The following is a 21828-nucleotide window of genomic DNA, read 5'->3' as shown; positions in this document are numbered from 1 at the left end:
CTCTGGCCTCTCATGTGTGCTTCTCACAGCTGTTTCCTCGCAACAGTCCTTGACCATATCTGGTCCTCTTGGTGCTGCATTCCTGGTACTTTGTAACCATACCCTTATCTAACTTTGCCCACACAGTTTCATACTTCTTTACTCATCATTCTTCTGCAATATGATGTGATCAGCCATAACTTGATGGGTCTAGACAAGATGACAAAATGTGAAAATGAGTATAAAAGAAAATCCTACACCAGTGTTGTTAGGGTGCTTCCAGCATGTGATGTAAGTTTTGCTTGGTAAATAGTATGTGTAGTAACTTCACTAGAGTGCTGTTTACACAATGGCTGGTGGTCCTCACTCATCAATGAGTGGGCAAAATTAGATGTGGGAGCCAGTCAATTTGAGTAAGATTCTAATTGACAAGAGATAAAACCAATGGATTGTGTAAGGATGCAACTCTTTGGATTTTATTGGTCACACTTATGGACCAACCCTTATTTGATAAACCAATTAATGGAGGCTAGAATTGATTGCCCAGGTCTTTGACCAATTATAAGCCTGTGTTTCCTAAAGGGCGGCTCTTTGCCATGGAGGGGTGGGGTGTTTGAGGTCATTCAGTCAGTCCCTCTCTGATTCACTCTATCGGCGTGTGTTTGAGGGGACGGGGTAGTTGGAGTAAAGGAGTCGCCGGGCGGCAGTGCATCTCAAAACGCATTTTTTTGGGAGCGAGACACCGCTGAAAATTGCACCACAGACTGAAGAAAACGACCCCCCGGTGACGACTTCTGTGAAATTTATTCAACGCAACGACTGCGCCACACGCACAACCAACAAACGCAGCCAGGCTATATCAAATGCTAGCCAGCTAGCATCCCTGAAAACGGACGGGATCAAGGTGTTGATAGCTAGCCTCCCAGCTAATTATCCATCAGATAGCATCCTTAGCTTTGCTTTTCCTTCTCGCCGTTGCTCGTGGCGGCGCCTCTCAGCTCGCGAGCACCGAATCCCACACTCAGACAAACAAAAACAAGACAACGGAGCCTCCTAACCGGCTGCTCTTGGAGACAGCGTCTGCGTTTGCATTAGTTTGACACCATCACACCCATCTCCCCTAACCCCTCTTCACCTCTTACCCCCACCCCCTACCCCCTCTCTCTCTCTCTCTCCCTTCCACCCGAAACACTGGAAATCCACAAGCGGCCGGAGAGCGGCGAAGGGCCGGCGAGGCTGGGGGTGGTACCGCTACCGGACTCGCAGGGAGTCGTAACGGCTACAGACAAGCACAGCCGTGGGGATCTACCGACGAGCATGGACGGGCTGGCCGTGGAGGTCCGCGGCTCTAATGGGGCCTTCTACAAGGTAACCAGGCTACAGTCGTAGTTTCTAGTTGTCCCAGTTGAAAGTTTTGTTTCATGAAAAACTGCCAGCCCCAGCTAACCCTCACTTGGCTAACGTTAGCTCAGGCAAACAAGGGTGTTTTTTGCGTTGGCCATTGTGGGGTGGGTAGCTAGCTCCAGCTAGCTGTTGAGCTAGGTACACTTGTCACATCATCTTGTATGGCCTATATTTGGTCGTTTTTTGGAATTGTCAATATGATTACAGTCTATAGCATTGGAAACATAGCCAAATAGCTATGATATGATATGTAGTGTTCCTTATAACATATAGCATTGTCCTGAAATTTGGGATGTAAGCATTTAAAATACAAGCGAGCTGCTAATCAGACAGCAGTTGTGCAGCTCCTGCGTACAAATATGATGAGATGCTAAATTAAAGATTACATACTTCTTGTTGTTTAGTAGCCCAACCCACGTTTTAGCCACACTACTGAATCTCAAGAGTCTCCTGTTTACTGCTTTGACAAGGAAACAACTAGTGTAGGTTTCTGTTTCAATTCTGTCACATTTTCAAAAGAAAGTGTACTTTCATATACAGACACATGACTTTTAGGCTTTGTTACAGCTGAACACAACTTTTTTTTCTTTAAACATCAAATACAGATGGGAACTTAGTGACTTCACATTAAATTCTACACATACACAGAGAATACATTTCAGTGTTTTTCTTATTAGCCAGTCATACAGATTTGGGTCCAAATGGACATTGGAAGATTTAAAAGGATTTTAGCTGCGTATTTAGCCTAAACACTTATAGTGGCAACCCTAAAGATGAGGACAGCATGATTGTTGGGGTTAGGCAAATAACCACACTCACCCTCAACACCCTTTCTAGTCTTAACCTTTACGACATGTCTTATTTTTGATTTCTCAGTTCAAACACATTTCTTCTTTCACTCTTGTGTCTTTGAGTATTCAGCAGGCCGACCGACTCCCGGCCCTAACCACATGGTGGTTTAGAGATGAGCCTATATTTACTCTCCTTATGCTGCTTCACCTGTCGTTCTGTTTTACAGGGTGACAGTTCGGCTCTGGCGTGAATGAACACTTTCCACTCATCTCTATTACGTCCATTATCTCACAGCTCTCATTTTGTGGATGAGTTGGACACTTAACTGTGTTAGTGACATTATAAATGTCATATTCCCGTAGTTATGTTGTCCTTGATTCGAGAGAGTGGGGCAAAAGCTTTTCCTGTAGTGATTGACACATGGTGAAAAAAAGATTTTGCTATTTGAATGCACTTCATTCACCTTAGTGTCACTGTGAGTGACTGTAGTTTTAACTATTAAAGGATGAACCACGATCATATTTATGAACCTGAACCTGAATCAGGAAAATGGCACTTTGTACCGTTTATGGTCTGCGCCTTTTGCAGCAGCAAGCACATACCAACCTAGCTGATAAAAGCCTAAATGGAGATTCAAACTGTTTTTGGTTTGTGAGCAAGTTTCCACATTTATTTTTTGTATTATATCTTATATTTACAAATATCTGTTTTTGTTTTATTTTTCATATATTTTATTATATTATTGTTAGTAGGATGTTAAAATCTGTAGTAGTTTTTTGTTAGAATTGGAGGGTTGGAAGCCCGGCTTAGCTTGCCCAAAATGTCTTGGTCACCACATGGACCTGCATGTGGCTGCTGGCCAGAGGATGAAGTGACGTAATTACGACACTGCCTGTGCCCCCACTTTTCCCCCAATCGTGTCATGTCAGAAAGAGGGCTTGCCTGCCCTTTGACCTGGTAGTACTTGGTGGAAGCAATACTTAGACTGACATAACATGCACATGCAGCTGTCTCCTAATGTGACCTCCGGAAAATGGCAGGATGAGCACTTTTTGCAGTGAGACCTGTCGTCGCAGCTGGCTTCTTTTCCAGAAGCTAGCCAGGTCTAGTGTCCAGTTCGTGTGAGCGTTAAGAGTTCACAGAGATGCAAAGTCTTCTAAGAGCAGCAGCAATTGATAATCAAAGCTGGACTCAAAGGCCCAGTGTTCTCATGTGTGCACTTAATGTACACACACGTTTCTCCTTATCCTGGGTGAAACTCTAGCCTGTTCGTCCAGTGCAAAGACAGCACCTTCAAGCAGGTGAATCTGCCCCCCCCCACCCCCACCCCCAACCCCCAACCCTCAAGCACGCTTACATATGGAGAAAATGCCTGACCTGTCTGTCCCATATACGGTAGTGTCACACTGAGAAAGACGCCACACCCACCACTTTCCTTCTGTCTCGTCATTGCTCAGCGCTGGGGGTGTCGGTCAAAGTTTATGGCATGCTGTGAGTGACAGATTTGCCATTGGTCTTGATGGACAAGCAACATATTTAAGCAAACTCTCTCTCTAATAGTTGTCTCTTGGCTATCGCATAGCATGTCCATATAGACTGGGTAGATTATGAATACATGCCTTCCCCATACATGCGTCCTCATGAACACGCCTCTCTTGTAAAAACTATAGTCTTCCAACTTACACCCAAAGAGGAAGCTCCTGCATTTTAATTCTGTTTGTGTGTGTGCATGTGAGCGAGAGATTTCCAGGCTGTCTGCGCTGTCAGGAGGAGTCAGTGTTTCTCGTCACTTTATCTAGCACAGAATTCACAGCCAGAGAATTGTGTCAGTGATGTGATGTCTTGGCTCCCAAAAAGCCCGGGATGCTCTTTTTCAGCAACAGTCACAGTATCGGTCTAGCACGGTTTTACAAGCCAGTCGTCTATGTTGTTTACATGCAAAATCAATCCCCCACAGCCCCACCCCTCATCACTGTCTCTTGTGCATTCATGGGAATACGATTCTTTCTCTCCGCTTTTTTCTTTTAGGGTTACATCAAAGATGTCCACGACGACTCACTCACAATCGTATTTGAAAACAAGTAAGTTTGCTCTCTCCACTTTGTCTGCTGCTATATAATAAGTAGTCCTTACATGGGGGAAATGAAGCTTGAACTGTGGTAATTGAGAGTTACGAAGACTGGTCCAGTCTGGTGCTTTACCCAGGCATTCAAAATTGTCCTCTTCGGCACCTGTGCTTGGAATGCAGCTGTCCATACACGTCTCTAACAGTTTTTTTACCTCCTGCTCTGCCCCCACCCCCCCCCCTCGCCCCCACCCTCCTCTGCCTGCCTGATAGCATGCTTTCCTATACTCCTAGCCCCACCTACTGTCCTCTTCCACCACCCCTACCCACACATCCCTCTGGACCCTTTTTATCTACTTGGCTCAGAGTGTAGAGCCGGGTGCCCCTAAAAATAGTGACCCAAGGTATGCAGGGAGGGAGGGAGGGGTGGCAGGATGGTGGCCTGTGTCATTTTTGGGATGGTTGCACCCCCTCTCTTCTCCTTTTACTTTCTCTGAGCACATGGTGGTGTTAGAGTAGCTGGTTGTATAAGAAAGCGCATGAATGAAACACCTTTTCTGCTCTATAATGACAGTAATTCAGCTCCTAAATACAGTTTTTAAGATTATAAGTATAAGATTCTAAATCAGCTTTAGAGATTTTAGTAGATATCAATAATGAATTAACATAGAAATGAACCAGTTTTCATTTTGTGTCTATTATAATAATTCACCCTTGAAAGTCATTCAATGAACTTCATGGCACTCTGCTGAGCTATTTTCAATTTCTTTTATAATGTCAAAGGACATCATACCATGAACATAGTTACTTGCCGTCCAGACGCAGGTCTTTGAACTCCCTCGTTAAACTTAATGAACCATTTTCATTTTTCTTTTCATTATATCTCTTAATGTGCCGTGCAGCAGCGAGTGGGTAATACACACGTCATCGCCATCCCAATACGACACAAGAGAAAACGAGCTCGATCTGGGCTGCTGGAACTATGTTACAGGATTACATGTTGTTGACTTTGAAGTATTTGTGTTTTGTCTCCGTCTCGCTAAAGCTGGCAGCCAGAGAGACAGTTGCCCTTCAGCGATGTGCGGTTGCCTCCTCCAGCAGAGTACCACAAGGAAATTGGTGAAGGAGAGGAGGTGGAGGTAAGGCCCTCGTATCTCTCTGACTCAGAGTTTTCACTAACCTCATGTCTCAAGGCCTCGGCGTCTTAGCACCTCATCAGACGGACCATTAATGGATAGTACTGACTTTTGACTGACATTGCTGAGATGTCCATGCGGCCTCTAAATTAGGAAAACATCTAAAATTAGGAAAACATCTAAAATAAAACAAATCTACTTTTAGGTTCTTTAAAGTATTTGTCTTACTGTAAAACAGCCAAAACAGCATCGGGCACACAACTACTTAAAAGTTTTTAAAATTTACATTTGTACATTTTTTTTAGTGCTTTTGGGCAGTAGATTAGAACAGGGTATTATGAAGTTATATTGCATATTGAACATGTATAATGTTGTCTGGGGGAAAATTGAAAAATGTTACAATCAGACATAAGTTGTAGACATAAAAGCTGTGCACCCGAGTATGTTTAAAACATTTCATATTGTCTTTGCAACAAGTTTGTCTCTGTTATTTAACATTTTCTCCATATCACACAGCACTTGTTAGTAGTAAACTATTAGGGCCGGGTATCAATTCTGATTCACAAGGTCCTGCTTCCTGATTCAGTTAGGAATATTTCAGTCGTTGTAAATTGTGCAAGCCTCTAACCTGATGTATTATTTAAAAATATGAATGTTTACATTACGATTTGACCCCAAAGCAGTTACATTAATGTACTTTTTATTTAACATACATACATTTTGCTGTGATTGTCTCGCAAAGCTTTGCAACAGGCTCGGTGGTGCCTTCAGTGGAGCAATATGATCTGGCCATGAGATCTCGCACAACAAAATCTCGTGTGAGATTTTGTGCACAGCGAGATCTCGTTGAACATGGCGGGAGCTGCTCCGCTGAATGCACCGCCAAGCCTAACGCAGATTCAATTTGGATTTAAAATCCATGTGAAAAGGCATATATTAAAAGATCGATCTCGGGGTTTATGAATGTATATTGGAAAATTTAAATGAGGATTGATTGGATTTGAAAAATTGACTGTTTTAAATCCAGCCCTATACTTTCTATTTGCTTTATGTAACATCAGATTCTGTACATGACACAGTGCCTGACGTTTGCTTGCTGTCGTAACGTCTTGCATCCCCCTGCAGTCTATATCACACTGGGAGAACTGTCTATAAGTGTGATAGATACCCAGTGTATAGGTGTACAAGTAGTACTATTTTTCAGCTGTCATTCATCGCGTGTCTCCTTACAGGTTTACTCCAGGGCCAATGAACAGGAGCCATGTGGCTGGTGGCTGGCCCGTGTCAGAATGATGAAGGGAGAGGTAAATGGTTCTCAGGAACATTATCATTTTAAAAGCATTGACGGAAACAAAACTGAAATTTAACTTTATTTTAAAAAATTGTCTCATAACTTGTACAACAGTAAAACACAAAAAACAACATTATTTTGTTTTGTTGTCTTGTCCTGTGCCAAAAATACATTTTAAACCATGCGGTTGTTTTTTTTAATCAACTGTAATTTGTCTAATCTTCACAGCGTCTCAGATGATGTAGAAACACTTATGCGCTGAAGGAATTGTTCCTACCTTTTAGTTCCTGTGGATTAAATTTCCTGAAACTATTTGGTTGTAAAAAAGGACTTCTGTTATTGAGAAGATGATACCTTGTGTCACTGATAAGATCCAGCTAACCTTGCCTTCCTCTTTGTCTCTGTATTTAATAATCAATAATAGAGGCTAAGCTGTTATCTTTCGCTTTGCTTCGGTGTTATGTTGTATTGCCAGTAACTGTTTATTGAGCTCTGAGTACTGCAGTATGCTGTATGCAGAGTGAATACAGGGCTGTAGTGAGATGCTGCTACATAATGAGCTCAAAGAGTCAGTATGTCCTCATGTGGTCTATCATTGTACGTTTAAGTAATATTTCCTACACGCCCTGTGCGTCTTTACACTGACTTATCGTGTCAAAACGGCTCAGTTGGCTTGTTTTGAGGTATTTTTATTTCAAAATTCTTGATAATTCGAACTCTCTCAGTCACCAGCATGAGCTGCAGGTTGATTAGTGGGTCAGTGGGATATGGAAAAGGACAGCTTTGCAGTGCTACTGTGCCAGGGGAGTTGCTGCTGGTGTAGTGCTGTTATTTGGAGCAGTCTGATAAGAGCCTGCAGGAATGTCTAGCGTTGACTGATGACTTTAATTCTGTCCTTTTGAGCGTAGAGTGTGCAGCGTTCATCTCGCTGCCTCGTTCTTTCACAGTTCCCCCTTTTTCTTTTCTTACATTTAAACATTTTTTTTTCTATATCTCACTGTGCTGTACTATGCTTCTTTCTTTCATCTTATGTTTTCTCTGAAATCATAAATAAAATCAAATAAATGCATTTGTGTAAAGTAAAATTTCTTTTAAACTTGACAGTATCATTCATTTATAATTTGACAGTTGATTATTATTTTTTGAGTATTTTTGTATTTCTGCTTTGAATGATGGCGTTGTTTTTGGCTCGTTGTTAAAAACATTTTTATCTCTTGTGCTGTTTTCAGTTCTATGTGATTGAATACGCGGCATGCGACGCCACATACAACGAGATCGTCACAGCAGAGCGCATAAGGCCCCTCAATCCCAACAGCCCTTCCTCTCGAAACTCCTTCCACAAAGTCCCCATCCCTGTCCCAGAAGACCTGAGGGACATGTGAGTGTCTTGAATAAACATCATCATTGCACTCAGCTTATCACATGAGAAATGGGCGCTGCCAAGGAATTCATAGCGAGGAAACTGATTTAACAAATTGTACTTGAGCGTATGGGTGGGAAAGTTTACTTTTTTTTTTTTAATACCTTTCCTAGAGTGTTAATTTTTAACCTCAGAAGTTTTCTCATTCAGCAGTGTTGTTACTAAGGACCAAATGAATAACAAAGCTGACTCTCCTGCGGATTGTTTTCTTATCAACAGCTGTGCAAATGACAACATTCACAAAGACTTCAGGAAAGCTATCGGAGCCAACTGCATCTTCTACAGTGCCCAAACACACGAACTCATTGTGCTGGTTAGTACTCTAAAACACACACATCAGCTGGGTCTCACCTCATTAACAAGTGAATGGTCATTGTTATATATCCATAGATGAAGAACTAATACAAAAGAGCTGCAATGAAAAATTTGAAAGGTTTAAATGAATTGTATGTCAGGGATTTCCTGGGTATCTCAGGCTAAGTTGCATTTTTGATAGAATAAATATCATGACAATCTCATATTTTTATCAGTTCTCATTAGGCTCGTCTGATACTCGCTCATTTTCACAAACACTGACTAAACAATCCTAGATTTTGAAGAGTAATTCTGAAGTTAAAACTTATTCTTTTGTCTTCACAGTCTACAAATGAAACCACAGTAAAGCGTGCCACTCTCCTGAGCGACATGCATTTCCGCAGCATCCGTACCAAGCTTATGCTAATGTCCCGCAACGAAGAAGCCACCAAACATTTGGAGGTAAACATACATGCACGCACCCTGTGCACATAATGTGTCTGCCTTTTCTTGGATATTAATGTCAATTCAGCCCCTAGCCATCCATTCTGGATTAGTTTATTGCACATAAACCATATATATATGTTTCCCTTCCCAGACAAGTAAGCAGTTAGCGTCAGCGTACCAGGAGGAGGTGAGGGTCAGAGAGGACCTGATGGGCCTCGCCATCGGTTCCCACGGTGCCAACATCCAGCAAGCAAGGAAGGTGCCAGGTGTCACGGCTATCGAGCTGGAGGAAGAGAGCTGCACCTTCAGGATCTACGGAGAGGTACGCTGCTTAACGAGCTTGTGTGCAATTGTGTAATCGGGGTAAACACCCCAATATATGGATGAATATCCAGTAGTGCACTTTGGCCTGATGTTTATGTTGCATTGCAGACCCCGGAGGCAGTGAAACAGGCTAGAGAGTATCTTGAGTTCAAAGAAGACTACTTTCAGGTACCCAGGAATCTTGTAGGTGAGTGAGCAACATAACATTCCTGATGGAGCTCATTTTGTTGGTGACAACATCCCACTTCATCACCATAACATATACTTGATTTTTACTCATATATTCCCTCATTATAATGACATTCTGTTACCTTTCTTCTTTTTTTTTTCCTTTCTTTCCGTCTCACACAGGCAAAGTCATCGGCAAGAGTGGCAAAGTCATCCAGGAGATTGTGGACAAGTCAGGCGTGGTTCGCGTCAGGATCGAGGGAGACAACGACAAAAAGCTTCCCCGGGAGGAGGTAGGCAGGCAGGGGGCTGGCAGGGACGACACTGCCAGCAGCAAAGAGGTGAATGGACCGTTCGACTAGTCTCCAAGCCCCCCCCCCTTCCCCCCTCCCTGCTCTACAAAAAGCTACTTAACTGTAGCAGGGTGTAGACGTCCCATGTGCTGTCTGCTTTGACACTGTTCCTTTCTGCTGCTTTGTCTCTCTTGTCTTGTCACTAGTACTTATGTTTTCAATGCTTTCAATACACACAGCCCACTGCATATAACATATGTCAATTATGTTGGGCATGTGTGGGCTCTTAGCTGTCTGTTGTCTCTGCTGGGTTGATATGTTTGTTTGTTTTTTTTTAAGTGTGCTTCATAAGCATACAAATCATTTCAGAAATTGTAATTCTGAATATAATGCTCTTTTTGAGTAACGACCAGACCCAGTGATATGTCCCCAACAATGGGGCTGTGTATTTACAGGGATGATGATCTGTTTCCCTAAAAACATAAAAAAATTACACTCAACTCTGCATCTCTCTCTCTCTCTCTCTCTCTCTCTCTCGCTCTGTCTTTCATCAGGGTATGGTTCCCTTTGTGTTCGTGGGAACCAAGGAGAACATCAGCAATGCTCAGGCTCTGTTGGAGTACCATGTGTCCTATCTCCAGGTTAGTTCATTCTTCATGTTCACCAGTAGAGGGCGGCACCACCCTTTCCTCTGTTCCTGTCACTCAAAAAAAAAAACATAAAATAGAACTCTTGCAGCTACTTTGGCTTTAAATAATTTGAATCTCACATGCGTTTCTGCTCAGAATATCTGTACACTTAGAGGAAATATGTTTCTTAGAAGCACAGCTCCTTTACGAGAGAGGGCAAGGGACGGGGTGTTTTTGGGGTGGTAGTGTGGGTGTGTGTCTAGGGTCGTTTCATATTGGTCACCTGTCTCCCTCCTGCTCAGCGCCACATGAGGAAAGCTGCTGAGAGCACCTCATTTTGCCCTTACCTCATGTGCTTTTATAAATAGACCCTCTCTCTGGGATGGGGTGAAGGGTACGCTGGAGTTTAGATTACCAGCTATCTGGACCCTCAGCTTCCAAAAATAACACCAAACCCCCTCCTCCTGCCTCACTTCCTTCACACCCCCTTTTGTCGCCCCCCCTTGAGGTTCAGCTGTCGTTGGTGGAGGCAGCTGTCACACTGTGAAGTGAGACCCCCCCTCCTCCTCCAAATCACCCACCACTGAGCCACTATAGAAACTTGCTGTCAGTGCACCGCTGCTACTACACGTCAATGCCCCCCCCCCCCCAACCCCCCAGCCTCATCTATAGAGATGGCTCATGTGGCTCAGCTGAAGAATTGGAAATTGCGACACTCCCAAAACATCATCTAGTAGTTACATGTTTAAAGATGTCTTTAAAGTGTCTTTAAACATTATAAACTCATAACTTTGGTTTTATCCTGCCTGAAAGATAGTTTGGCTAGTTAGTGCTAGAGTGTCATCCCGGGGACAATAGAAAATGTGTTTGGGATGAACAGAGATCTTTTATATATCATTTTTTATTTATTTATTTTAAACTATTGCTCAGCAAATGACAAACTAAACCTAGCACTGACTACAAGGGAACGCGTCTTCTCATGCTGTTACCATAGTTATTGTCACTGGCTGGCCACTCAGCACGAGACCTGAAATGCTCCAGCAGTGCCGTTCCATCTATCCCCTTAGTCACAAAGGGCTTGCTGGCAGGACCTTGCAAATACGTTGTGCTGCAAATCTCTGTTCATGGCCCTCCTGCACAGCAGTATGACTCAGTGAAAGCAGTGAGAAGTGGTGGAGAAGTGGCCTCAGGGCACAAAGACTGAGACAACTGAGACCGAGACACTGAATTTTTCCCAAATGATGTGTTCTCTTGTTTATTTTTTCTTAATTCTGTTTTTTTTTTTCTTACAGTTGAATTCACCATTCATCATTCACCATACACAATACATTCACTTCAGGATGGTTAAAATTGTTTTTCAGGATGGTGGTGAAAAAAGTTAGTCTGGAGAGTGAAAGCACTGGCTGTCAATATGTTGATGTGGGTTTCCAAGGGATCCCCGGCACAATATTTGCCCAATAGAATATTGAAGGAATGACTGTTATAAGCAGAAGGATCACTGTTGTCATTATTATTTTCCCACATCAAAAGCTAGTTTCCCCATTTTAGGATCCATGAGACAAACTCTAACTTATCAAATGGGTGTTTGGGTCAAATCTGTCTATTTGGGTATCAGTGAATCAAAAGGGCTGAATTTGTCCACAGTCTTATCTGGTTGGAACTTTGCACATCACTGCCACTTAGTGGCAAAGTGATGGGCTAAATAAGAAGCACAAAACCAGCCCAGGCCCACAGCAGATGTGAGTTTTAAGACCATGGCTCAGTCCCAGCTCAATACAGCAGAGTTTATATGGTATTTTTTAGGCTGAACAAACTTGTGTCTGTGATGAAACAATTTCAGACGTTCAGTCAACCAAATAATCAGCAATAAAATCTCTGCTTGCTGTGAGTAAAAGGCATTTTAATGCTGCAATTTGCTTTTTTTTTTGTGGATTTATTAATCATTTTTTAATCATTTTAGAAATGATCTGTATTTGATAGCAGTCAGTGTATAAGTCCATGTAATCCTGTCTTTGTCCCTAGACATGTGGATTTGATTTAAGGAGCATGCACGCTTTGTTTGTAGTTGAACCCGATAATGCTTGTTGGTCAGATGATCTGCATACAATGGTATCACATAGAACATTTTTGGCACGTTGCGTTATTTTGTCAAACTGGAGGTGGCCCAGGTCACCTTGTCATGCTAAATGGCTCAGGGATCTTATGTTTCACTTAAAGCAGGAGACGAAAAATACATTCGATCTGATAATAAAATATGGTTGCCCTACATGAGTTATTTTGTAAGGCAGATTTTGTATGTTTTTTGTTTGTTTTTGAGGGGTGGGGGGATTTGGTTTAAAATAAATGACACCATGTACTAGGGAACAAACTATCTACCACTCTTTCTCTGTCTCTGACCTGTAGGAAGTGGAGCAGCTGCGCCTAGAGCGTCTCCAGATTGACGAGCAGCTCCGTCAGATCGGGGTGGGGTACCGCGCTCCTCCTAGTCGAACTGGGGGCCCTGGTGTCGAACGGGAGAAAGGCTACTTGACAGATGAGAGTAGCAACTCGCTCCACACCTCTCGCACCTATGGGGGCCGCGGCAGAGGACGCAGGGCCTCCAACAGCCAGTACTCTGGATATGGTGAGAACGAAGGAGCAAGAACATTCTTTCACTTTCACTCATAATCGATTGTTTGTGTTATCTGAGAGTAACTAGTGCAGTGCCTGTTCAGAACGGACCAATTGCTTGGCCTCCGGCCGCTACTTCAACAGATAGAAAAATTAATACTGTTGATGTGAAGTGTGAATGAGTGTATACACCAACAACATGAAAGAAACTAACATTCTATTAGGCTATACACAGATGTTATAAATAATTAGCACTCTAATAGTAATTGTTCTTTTCTCATTTCAAGTAATAAGTAATAAAAACTTCACAATCACAACGGTCTCAGGGCATATGACATAAACTGTTTTTTAACAGCCTGTGGTGGAAAGTATTTCTTTCTTTTTACACGTGTAACTACAGTCATTGTGTATTTGGCTCTGAGCGCTTCCAAAATGTGGGTGACCTACGCTCAACAATGTACCTGAACGCCTCCTGTGTAGTCACTCGCTGTTGCTGATCTGCTAAACATGCTGCTAACGCTACGCTTTCTGTCTACATGTGGGGTAAGAGTGTCTATTCTTGATTTAAAAGCTCTGTTTTCCTGACATGCTAGAGTCAGTGAACAGAGCCCTGAAGCTCCGCCCAGCCCCTGCTGGAGCTCGCTGATCGTCGATTTTTCCAAAGTTTTTTAATATTAAACGTATCCGTTTGGTCCAAATTGTACCAAAGTCAACACTGCACTCCCTTTGGTCCCCAGCCACACACCCGCCAAGTGTAGAGCCGATCGGATAAACAGTTTAAGAAATATGCGAAGGACATACATACATACATACATACAGACAGAGATTCCTTCCTTTAGTAGATAGATGTGGAAAATCGAAGAAAGTTACAGTAATTTCTTTTTACTTTATTTCTCTCTGTTTGATCCAGGCACAAACTCTGAACTGTCCAATGCGTCTGAGTCGGAGGACGTTATCGACCGAGACCAGCGGCCCCGTGGAATAGGTGGAGAGGAGAGAGGCTCCCGGCGGGGCGGCAGAGGCCGAGGCTCTAACTCTGGACGAGGCCGTGGAGGGCCAGGGTCCAAGCCTTCCAACTCCATCAGCTCAGGTAGTTAAATCCCATGTTCAGACATAGAACTATTCCAACTCTGAAGACTATTGACCAAAGTCTCTGCCAAGTTTTGAAAGCTTTTCCAAGTGGTCACTGCTGCAGTATATGAGAGTGTGGGGTTTAGAATATGTCAGGACACTTGAGAAGAAGGCTTTTCACAGCCCTTTTCATTCATTTATACTGGTCTTACAATAACACATTGAGTTGTTTTGTTTTTTTAAATAAGGATGTCTTTGTGTTAAAACTATAGCAAATAAATAACAAGACTAGGTAAAAACCAAGTATATGGCCGGACTGTGTATGGTCAATGTGTGAAATTGTGGCCCATTTGTCACAGGGATAGTCAGTGGTAGTGTCTATAATGTGAATTCCTGGATGTTAAATGTTCATCTGCAGTTTTCTGTAGTGGTCCCAGTAAGAGTCAAAAAATGCAGTTGCAAGAACAATAGCCTACTTTCCACTCATATCTTGGGATGTTTGATTTGAAAAAGAACTTATTTTAATTCTAATTATAACTATTCTAATTATATGTTAACTCCTCCTGCTCTTTCATCTGTTTCTATCTGTAGATATCTCTCGTTTATTCTAAGACTCACTCTGTATTGAGTGTTTGATACAGTGATTGTTAATGGGGGTACTTTAACTGTGCGCTATCCCTCATACCTGTCGGCACATGGAGAGCTGTTTTCTCTCCTGCTCTGCGAGCTTGCACTGTAGCTGCTCAGATGCAGCTAAAGCCGCGCAGGCGAGGTATCTCATGTTCAGCAGCCCCAGACACACCACCGGGTGTGAGCTGCTGACATCACCCTGAGGAGCGACATGTTGCTTTCCACTACCGCTGAGGCCGTGGACCTCACGCCGGGTCGGCTGCAACAATACCTCTACACGCTCGTCCAACAGTCGTGCATGGTGTGGGAGTACAGGTGCAGACCGAAGTAGGCCATCTGTTGGCTCGGCTGCAGGGCGCCCTTAGCGTGCGATAAATTTGGAACGGTCAATGAGTGGAACTACTGAGAACGCAATTGAAAACTGTTCAAGCTGATTTATTTTGAAAGAGCGATGGCCAATGGGGAAACTCCAACACTCGACGGCCGACCAATAGTGTAACTTCATCACTCAGCCAGCCAGTCAGGCAAGCAGGCAGTCATTCACATCCGCGGTTATAGTGCTGGCCCCGCTGTTGTGGTCCAGCCAAAAATGAGAGAAGATTGGTGTATTTGCAATGCTAATTTCCTATTGCATCTCCAGTGCTGAGGGACCCGGACAGCAACCCATACTCTCTGCTGGAGGGTGAGGGAGAGCTGGCCGACACAGACATCAGTGAAGGCATGGGAGGAGACCGCCGCAGACGCTCCCGCCGCCGCCGCAATGACCAGGAGCCCAGCGTGATGGACGCTGCTACAGAGTCAGACAGCCAGGCCGGCCCCAGCGAGAACGGACTGGGTTAGAACCTAAGTGTTGTATTCTCATGATTTGTGTAAACATACATTTTTGCCATGGCTCTTAATAGGAATGCACCAACACACTCTTAGTCTCTGACATTAAAATCAAACTGTGACACGATCAGTTACTGACCTATATTTTCTCATTTGACTGTTAGATGAAGAAGCCCGTCCTCAGCGCCGCAACCGAAGCCGTCGCCGCCGTAACCGTGGCAACCGCCCAGAGGGAGGTTCAGCCAGCCGTGACAGACAGCCAGCTGAGAGTGGTGAGTCTCTGTTTTTACTAGTTAACATTTTCTCCATTACAATGAACAATACATTCAGTGTCAAGATAGGCTTTAATTTATTTATTGCTACAGTTAGTCTTCCTTAAACGGAAACTTTGGTATTTTTCAACCTGGACCCTATTTTTGTCTAAGTGACTAATGGGGACAACAATTTTTGAAATTGGTCCAGTATTGAGCGAGAGCGCTTCAGCCGGCAGCCGCAAAATGGGCTGCAATGTAAACCTTTGGGGAACCGAAAGCATCCCGTCAATGTACGTCCACTAAAAGTGCTTGTTTTTGCTACTGACAGGCTCTGTGCCTGACAACATTATGAAAAGGACCCTGCAGAGAAATAAAACGTTTTTCTTCAGCTTTCTCTTGATCCAGTCTGTTTGTTAATGTGTCTAACCAAGTTGAGTTGCTCGAGGACAAGTCTCGTTCTGAAATCTTGCAAGAATTGAGTTGTCAAAATCAGCTAAATATTCAGCCATGACAGAGTTGAGGAGAGGAGTGACGGAAGGAGTTTTTTGTGTTGGAGTACAGGAAGCGTAACTTAGTGTTATCTAAATGATTTTGAAAGTCATGGCTGAATATTTATGCTGATTTCAACAACAACTCAGCTCTCACAAGATTTCAGAGTGAGACTTCTCCTTGAGCGAGACTTGGTTAGACACAAGAACAAACAGACCGGATCAAGTGAAAGGCAAAGAAAAAAAGTTGAGCGAGAGCGCTTCAGCCGACTGCAGCGCTCTCGCTCAACTTTTTTCACACAGTTTCCAACAGTTTTTTTTTTTTTTTTTTTTTTCCTACTTTCAGCCTGAGCCAAGGTCAGCTTGTGACAGATCACTTTATATGGTCATCTGCTCCACGCACAATGCGAGTTCACTGCTCCGCTAACATTATGGCATTTCTCCATTGTTTTGAGGGTAGTCATGCCAAGTCATGACTCGAGTCGAGCTGGCATGCTGTGAGTGTTTTTCCATTTCACAGCAGGGCAAAGTAAAATAAGTTGTTTATTTGTTGGAGGTGTGTTGGTCATCTGCAGCTATTCATCAAACATCAACATCACTGTGGCTGATTCTGCTTGTACTATTCCTCCCTGCATTGTTTCTAACTGATCTGCTCGACAAATAGCTCCAAATATCTCCATCTTGTTGTGTCGCCAGGTTTAACTCTGATACATGCTGCCCCTCAGCAGGCTTCTGGAAAGCTGACCAATCAGAACAGAGTGGGTTCTTTGGGAGGGGGGCCTTAAAGAGACAGGAGCTAAGACTGCCTGTTAAGAGACAGAGGCTGAACTGAGGGGCTGCATAAAGGGCCAATATAAGATATATAAGGAGTTTTTTGAAATGTGAATCATGCAAAGCTACTCTAGTGGAGTCCCAGAATAAAAATATAGAGCTAGAAATGAGCATAGGTGCCTTTTTTAAAGCTATTCCTGGACATTTTTAAACTGTATCCACAGCGTATGTACAGTATATCCCCCAGCTAACAGATTTCAATGTTTGCAGTGACTGTTGCTGACTACATATCCCGTGCTGAGTCCCAGAGCAGACAGAACCTGCCCCAGAAGGAAAACCACGCCGGCCCCGAACCCAAGGTACCCAAGGAAACCAACATATCGACCCCGCGCGTTAGTCTCAGTGACATAAATGCAAATAATTTGACCATTCTCACTTTTTCCTACCCTTTTTTTTTTACCCACAGGAGAACGGGACCAACGCCAAGAAGGATGAACGAACGCCCTCCAAGCGTTCCCCCAGCAAAGGCATGACCTCGGCCAGCGAGACTCTGACCTTGGTCAACGGGGTCTCGTAATGAGACGGCCCTGACCCTCGCGAACCCAAGTCTAGAGCAAGACTCCATGGCAAACTCTGTCCCTGCTTGCATTAACTTAAACCTTAAACAGATGAGTGAAAAGTATCTGACAAAATACCTGAATTCATACTATGAGAGTGAAAAAGTACAAAAAAACGACAAACGCATCTACTTAAAAACACACGTTAACGGTGTATGCTATCCTATCTATCAGTACTTAGTGCTTATTTAAAAAAAACAACTAGCTTGCCAAAAAAGAGCTGGTGGATATGACTTGATTTTTAAAGAAATACTGAAACACGAGAAACAGGACGAGACTTTTTTTTTTGTTTGTTTGTTTTTGTTTTTGAAACGGTTGTCTTTATTTGTGTCTTTTTTTTTTTTTTTTTTTTTTTTTCTTTTTGTTATGTTAATTTTGTTCATTGTTTATCACTGGTTTGGACTTGGCGGTCGCTCTCTCAACCAAAACAGACGCGTCTTTTAACAGTGTTAAAGTACAGACAAGAGAGATGTAAGCTGCAGGGAGTGGCATACGAGCAGACAGTCCAATAGCTTATGTGACGCGATGTTCGCACACTGAACCTGGGAGTGGAGACAGACAGACAGATTGGAATATTGATAGACATTGTGCCTTGAATTTGAAAAAAACAAAAAAACAAAAAAAAACAAAAAAAAAAAACTTGAGTTTTTCCATTAAGTTTGTTTTTGTTTCCTGAGAGGAAGAAAAGAGGGAGAAGTGTTCCTCCGAGGTTTGTTTTGGTTCCAAGGAGAGAACAGGAAGTGATAGGTAAAAAGAGAAGAGGATACAGGGATAGAGGGAGTGGCTGGCCAACGTGAGGTAAAAGAAGTCTGGTGCCAAACACGAAATTCAAGGCGCTTGCCTTCAGAGTAGAATGGACAGCGTTGGGGGTCAGCGCGTGCGTGTATGGGCGTGCGCGCGTATGTGTGTGTTTGTGTGTGCACAGTTGAGATATTTGGCAACCACAAAACTAAACTGGGAGGGGTAAGGTAACAAAACGAACCGTAGCCCTGGGCGCGTCACACGGTGAGGCATCTCTATTTATCAACAGGCCTGAGAGGTGTCAGGTGAGGTGTCACTTCTCACTTCCTCTCACCTGTTTTAGGTCTTTCGAGGGTACAGGGTGGCACCCGTACAGCCTTGTAAACAGGACAGGCTGAGACCAGACAGACGGCAGACTTGAACTATAGATTTAGACTTAAAGAGAAATATACCGTGCCTCTTTCTCTGTGTCGGAGGGGGCGGCGGTGCTAGCTTCCAGCCACACTAGTGTCTTGATAAACCACTGCAGCGCGCAGCTCCGGATGCACACGAGGGCGACCACCTCTCTGGGACGGGTGCTGCTAGTGGGGGAGGGCCTGGAGACTGCGGACTGTGGGATTGGGACAGCTTCAAATGAGACGAGAGCCACATGACACACAGGCCCACGCTTACAGGTACACACACACACAGGGCATACACACCAGGTGCGAAAACGCAACAGCACGCGGCTGCGAGTCGGCGTGGTCGCCTGCACGGGCGCAAAGTAGAGGACCGCAACAGAAAACTTTAAACAAGCGAGGTGTCTGTCTTGTACCTGGCAGATTTGGGTTGGCAAATGGTGCAAGAGAGGGACTGGCATCCACAGTGGCTCTCTGCTCATGTTGTTACTGTTGTCTTGGTTACCGCTCTCAAGTTTTTTTTGTTGCTATTTCCACATCTTAGAAAATATTAAATAAAAAATTGAAGTGAAATCAACCTCTTCTCTGGAGATGAACTTTGATTTCTCTGTCTTGTGAGTTTGCAGTCTATTTTTCTAACTTGCATGGCATTTAGTTAACCGGTAGTAGGTGGTGCCTGTCCTGTGCATGAAGGAAGGGTGTTATTAATCTGACTTACAAAGCCATTGTTTCATTCACTAGAATTGCTGCTAATGTACACATTGAATGTCCAACTAACTTAGAAACTCTACCTTGAAGAGAGAGAAACTTTATTTGTGACTTAGAACATTTCCCACCCCGCTTATCTGCCCAGTTTTCTACTGGTGGATACGAGTCAGGAAGGGGGGACCCATTCCTTCACTCACAAGTTTCAGAGTCTCACAAAGTATTCAGTTACAAAGGGCAACATTGTGCATGACAAGCAAGCGTCCACACGACAAAGGTTTTGAGGGACAGATGAATGGGAGTGCGGTTGAATCGAGATGACCCAGATGCTGCTGTTATACATTTCTGCTCACCTGTATGTTGTGTTTTTAGAGTATGAAAGAGCACTTGAGTATTTGTACCTTGGTTCAGTTGCATGTGTGTGAGTGGAGGACGAAGCCCTATCTGGTATGTTTGTGTTTACCTTTATACCTCATTGTGTGAGTACTGTAATCCCTTATGTATCTGTATCCCTCATGTCCTATTGAAAGGCTGCTCTGTGTGTGTGTGCGTGTGCGTGCGTGCGAGTGTGCGTGTGTGTCTGTGTGGATGCTGGTTGTACAGTCGACTCCTCACTGTCAGATTTTGTCTCTGGTTTTCTCACTCATGTTCTGATGGCAATAAAGGACTTTTCATTGTTTGGTATACATTTTTTCTAAACTTGTTCTTTTTAATATATATGCCCAGACTGCCAGAGAAGCTCAAGACAAACAGTGGAGGGGAAATGATCTAAGATTATTCGTCTCTAAGTTAAGTAAATCAAAATGACTGCTTTCAAGTTATAAAAGAAAAAAACAAAACGAATGGAAGACATAACTGCGTCACTGGAGTGTTAAATTTGTCTCAGGCTATTTTAAGCGAACCTCCTTTTCAGTTTTGTATTGAAGCATCACTGAAGTCCAGCTATTGTCATTTTTTTGGCATTGTTTTGCTTTCCCTCATCAGTATTACCCTTGAGTTACAATTCTACATGTGAACGACAGATTTTTCATCATCTGTGGTGTCGAACACTTACAGTGTTGCTCTTATGGATCCGTCAAACATTACTTAAGAGAGGGGACATTACCCATATTACTTTCTGATGTAATTCAGCTTTTAATGTGAATCAGAGGTACTCAGTAGAGTGACTCAGCATGATATTTACAGGCCCATGCTTGCTGTTTGACTGGAGACGGTGCATCTTAGTGAAGGTATTAATCTTTAAGAGACATAATCATGAGCACAGATGACTCCACATGTACAATGTCTATCAAAAGTAGCTCCACACTACATACTAATTATATACAGGGTATATACGCTTTAGTAATAGTTTATGGTTTTTGCAGTTAGTGTACAAAAACATACTTAAGCATAATTATTTTATACAAACAGGAAGTGGTAAAATACATGCAAAATGTTTGAGTCATTGAGTCATTTTTTGTTTTCTGGGGTGTTTTGCAGCTGTGAGGACTTTCCCCATTTCCTCTTTGCATTGCAGTGTAAGACAGTGGTGTTTATGGACAGCACACTAAAAAAATGTAGGGGGTTTTTTGTATGCAAAGTGACCGTTTTGAGTATATTCAATGTTGTCACTTTTCCAGCGTGAACACTCAAAACCTGTTTCTATGTAGTGTGCACTATGGATTCGGGGCACAGCTCATCCAGAGGCCTGTGAACACTGGCTTTCTGAAAAGCCTTCAAATGCAACTTTCTACTCAAGAGTCTGTTCCAGGTTTATATGGCTGAGATGGGAGATGCTGACACCGTAATAGCCACTGTTACAATAAAAAAAAAAAAACATCTGGGCTACTGTGGGTTAGACAGCATTTGAGAGAAAGTTGTGCTTTTTGGTGTACACTAAACACAACACATGCAGAAATGCACTTTGAGGCGCTGTGAGGATGCTTCGCTGCAGCAGGTCCTGAAAGGCTTGTAAAAGCAGATTGAACATGAATGCAGCAAAACAAGGAAATCCAGCCAGATGACCTGATACAGCCTGCTGGAAACCCGCCACTTACTGGGTTGACAGTTTATCTTCTAGCAAGACAAGAGCTCAAACAGAAAGCCTAAATTACACAGGAATGGCTTCAAAACAACAGTGTTAATATTTGATTCCAGACTTCAATCTAATCCAATATTTGTTGTCATGGAGTACATAGAGATTTGCTTCTGCATGTACAGAAAAAAGCCAAATCAATCAAACAAACCACTTTTTTGTACACTCATTTGTAAATTTCTTTTAGTTTTCTATCTGGTATATTTCCTTCCATCATATATTAAACCAGTTTTATAGCTTGATGAATGTGGCCAATCACTCAATTTATACATCAAAATTGAGATTTTATGCTATTTATAGAATAATCATATAAAACTGATGACTCAGTTCAGACAGTTGTTGATAACAAAGCTACAAGGGAGCCGAGGAAGAACTTGAAACTCAAAAATGTTACTGTGC

General features: G+C 43.1%; 1 protein-coding gene across 4 annotated transcripts; it reads left to right on the top strand.

The window, feature by feature from the left end:
• Nucleotides 1–604: 604 nt before the first annotated feature.
• Nucleotides 605–20041, top strand: fxr2 (fragile X mental retardation, autosomal homolog 2). Of its 4 annotated transcripts, none has more exons than XM_044340800.1 (17): nt 606–1347; nt 4204–4256; nt 5286–5379; nt 6609–6680; nt 7897–8045; nt 8307–8400; nt 8727–8843; nt 8980–9150; nt 9261–9339; nt 9504–9613; nt 10168–10254; nt 12646–12865; nt 13763–13942; nt 15194–15388; nt 15546–15653; nt 17165–17253; nt 17361–20041. In XM_044340800.1, the coding sequence occupies exons 1-17, from the start codon at nt 1297–1299 to the stop codon at nt 17469–17471; spliced, it is 1980 nt and encodes a 659-aa protein (XP_044196735.1). In that variant the 5' UTR covers nt 606–1296; the 3' UTR covers nt 17472–20041. The 4 variants fall into 4 exon arrangements, with proteins under 4 accessions (XP_044196738.1, XP_044196735.1, XP_044196736.1 ...); XM_044340799.1 differs by having other exon boundaries at nt 607–1347; nt 9504–9661; XM_044340803.1 differs by lacking the exons at nt 15546–15653; nt 17165–17253; nt 17361–20041 and having other exon boundaries at nt 605–1347; nt 15194–15393.
• Nucleotides 20042–21828: the final 1787 nt, after the last annotated feature.

The sequence above is a fragment of the Thunnus albacares genome, chromosome 22 (assembly GCF_914725855.1).
Source record: "Thunnus albacares chromosome 22, fThuAlb1.1, whole genome shotgun sequence".
Taxonomy (NCBI): domain Eukaryota; kingdom Metazoa; phylum Chordata; class Actinopteri; order Scombriformes; family Scombridae; genus Thunnus; species Thunnus albacares.
This window is presented reverse-complemented; position numbering and strand designations above follow the sequence as displayed.

What these genes read in the sequence shown, in the direction of transcription:
- fxr2 (XM_044340799.1), top strand. Translation starts at nt 1,297, where the DNA reads ATGGACGGGCTGGCCGTGGAGGTCCGCGGCTCTAATGGGGCCTTCTAC. An exon ending in CTAATGGGGCCTTCTACAAG is followed by an intron (nt 1,348 to 4,203) that starts GTAACCAGGCTA and finishes TTTTTCTTTTAG; the next exon opens with GGTTACATCAAAGATGTCCA. An exon ending in TTCCAACTCCATCAGCTCAG is followed by an intron (nt 13,943 to 15,193) that starts GTAGTTAAATCC and finishes TTGCATCTCCAG; the next exon opens with TGCTGAGGGACCCGGACAGC.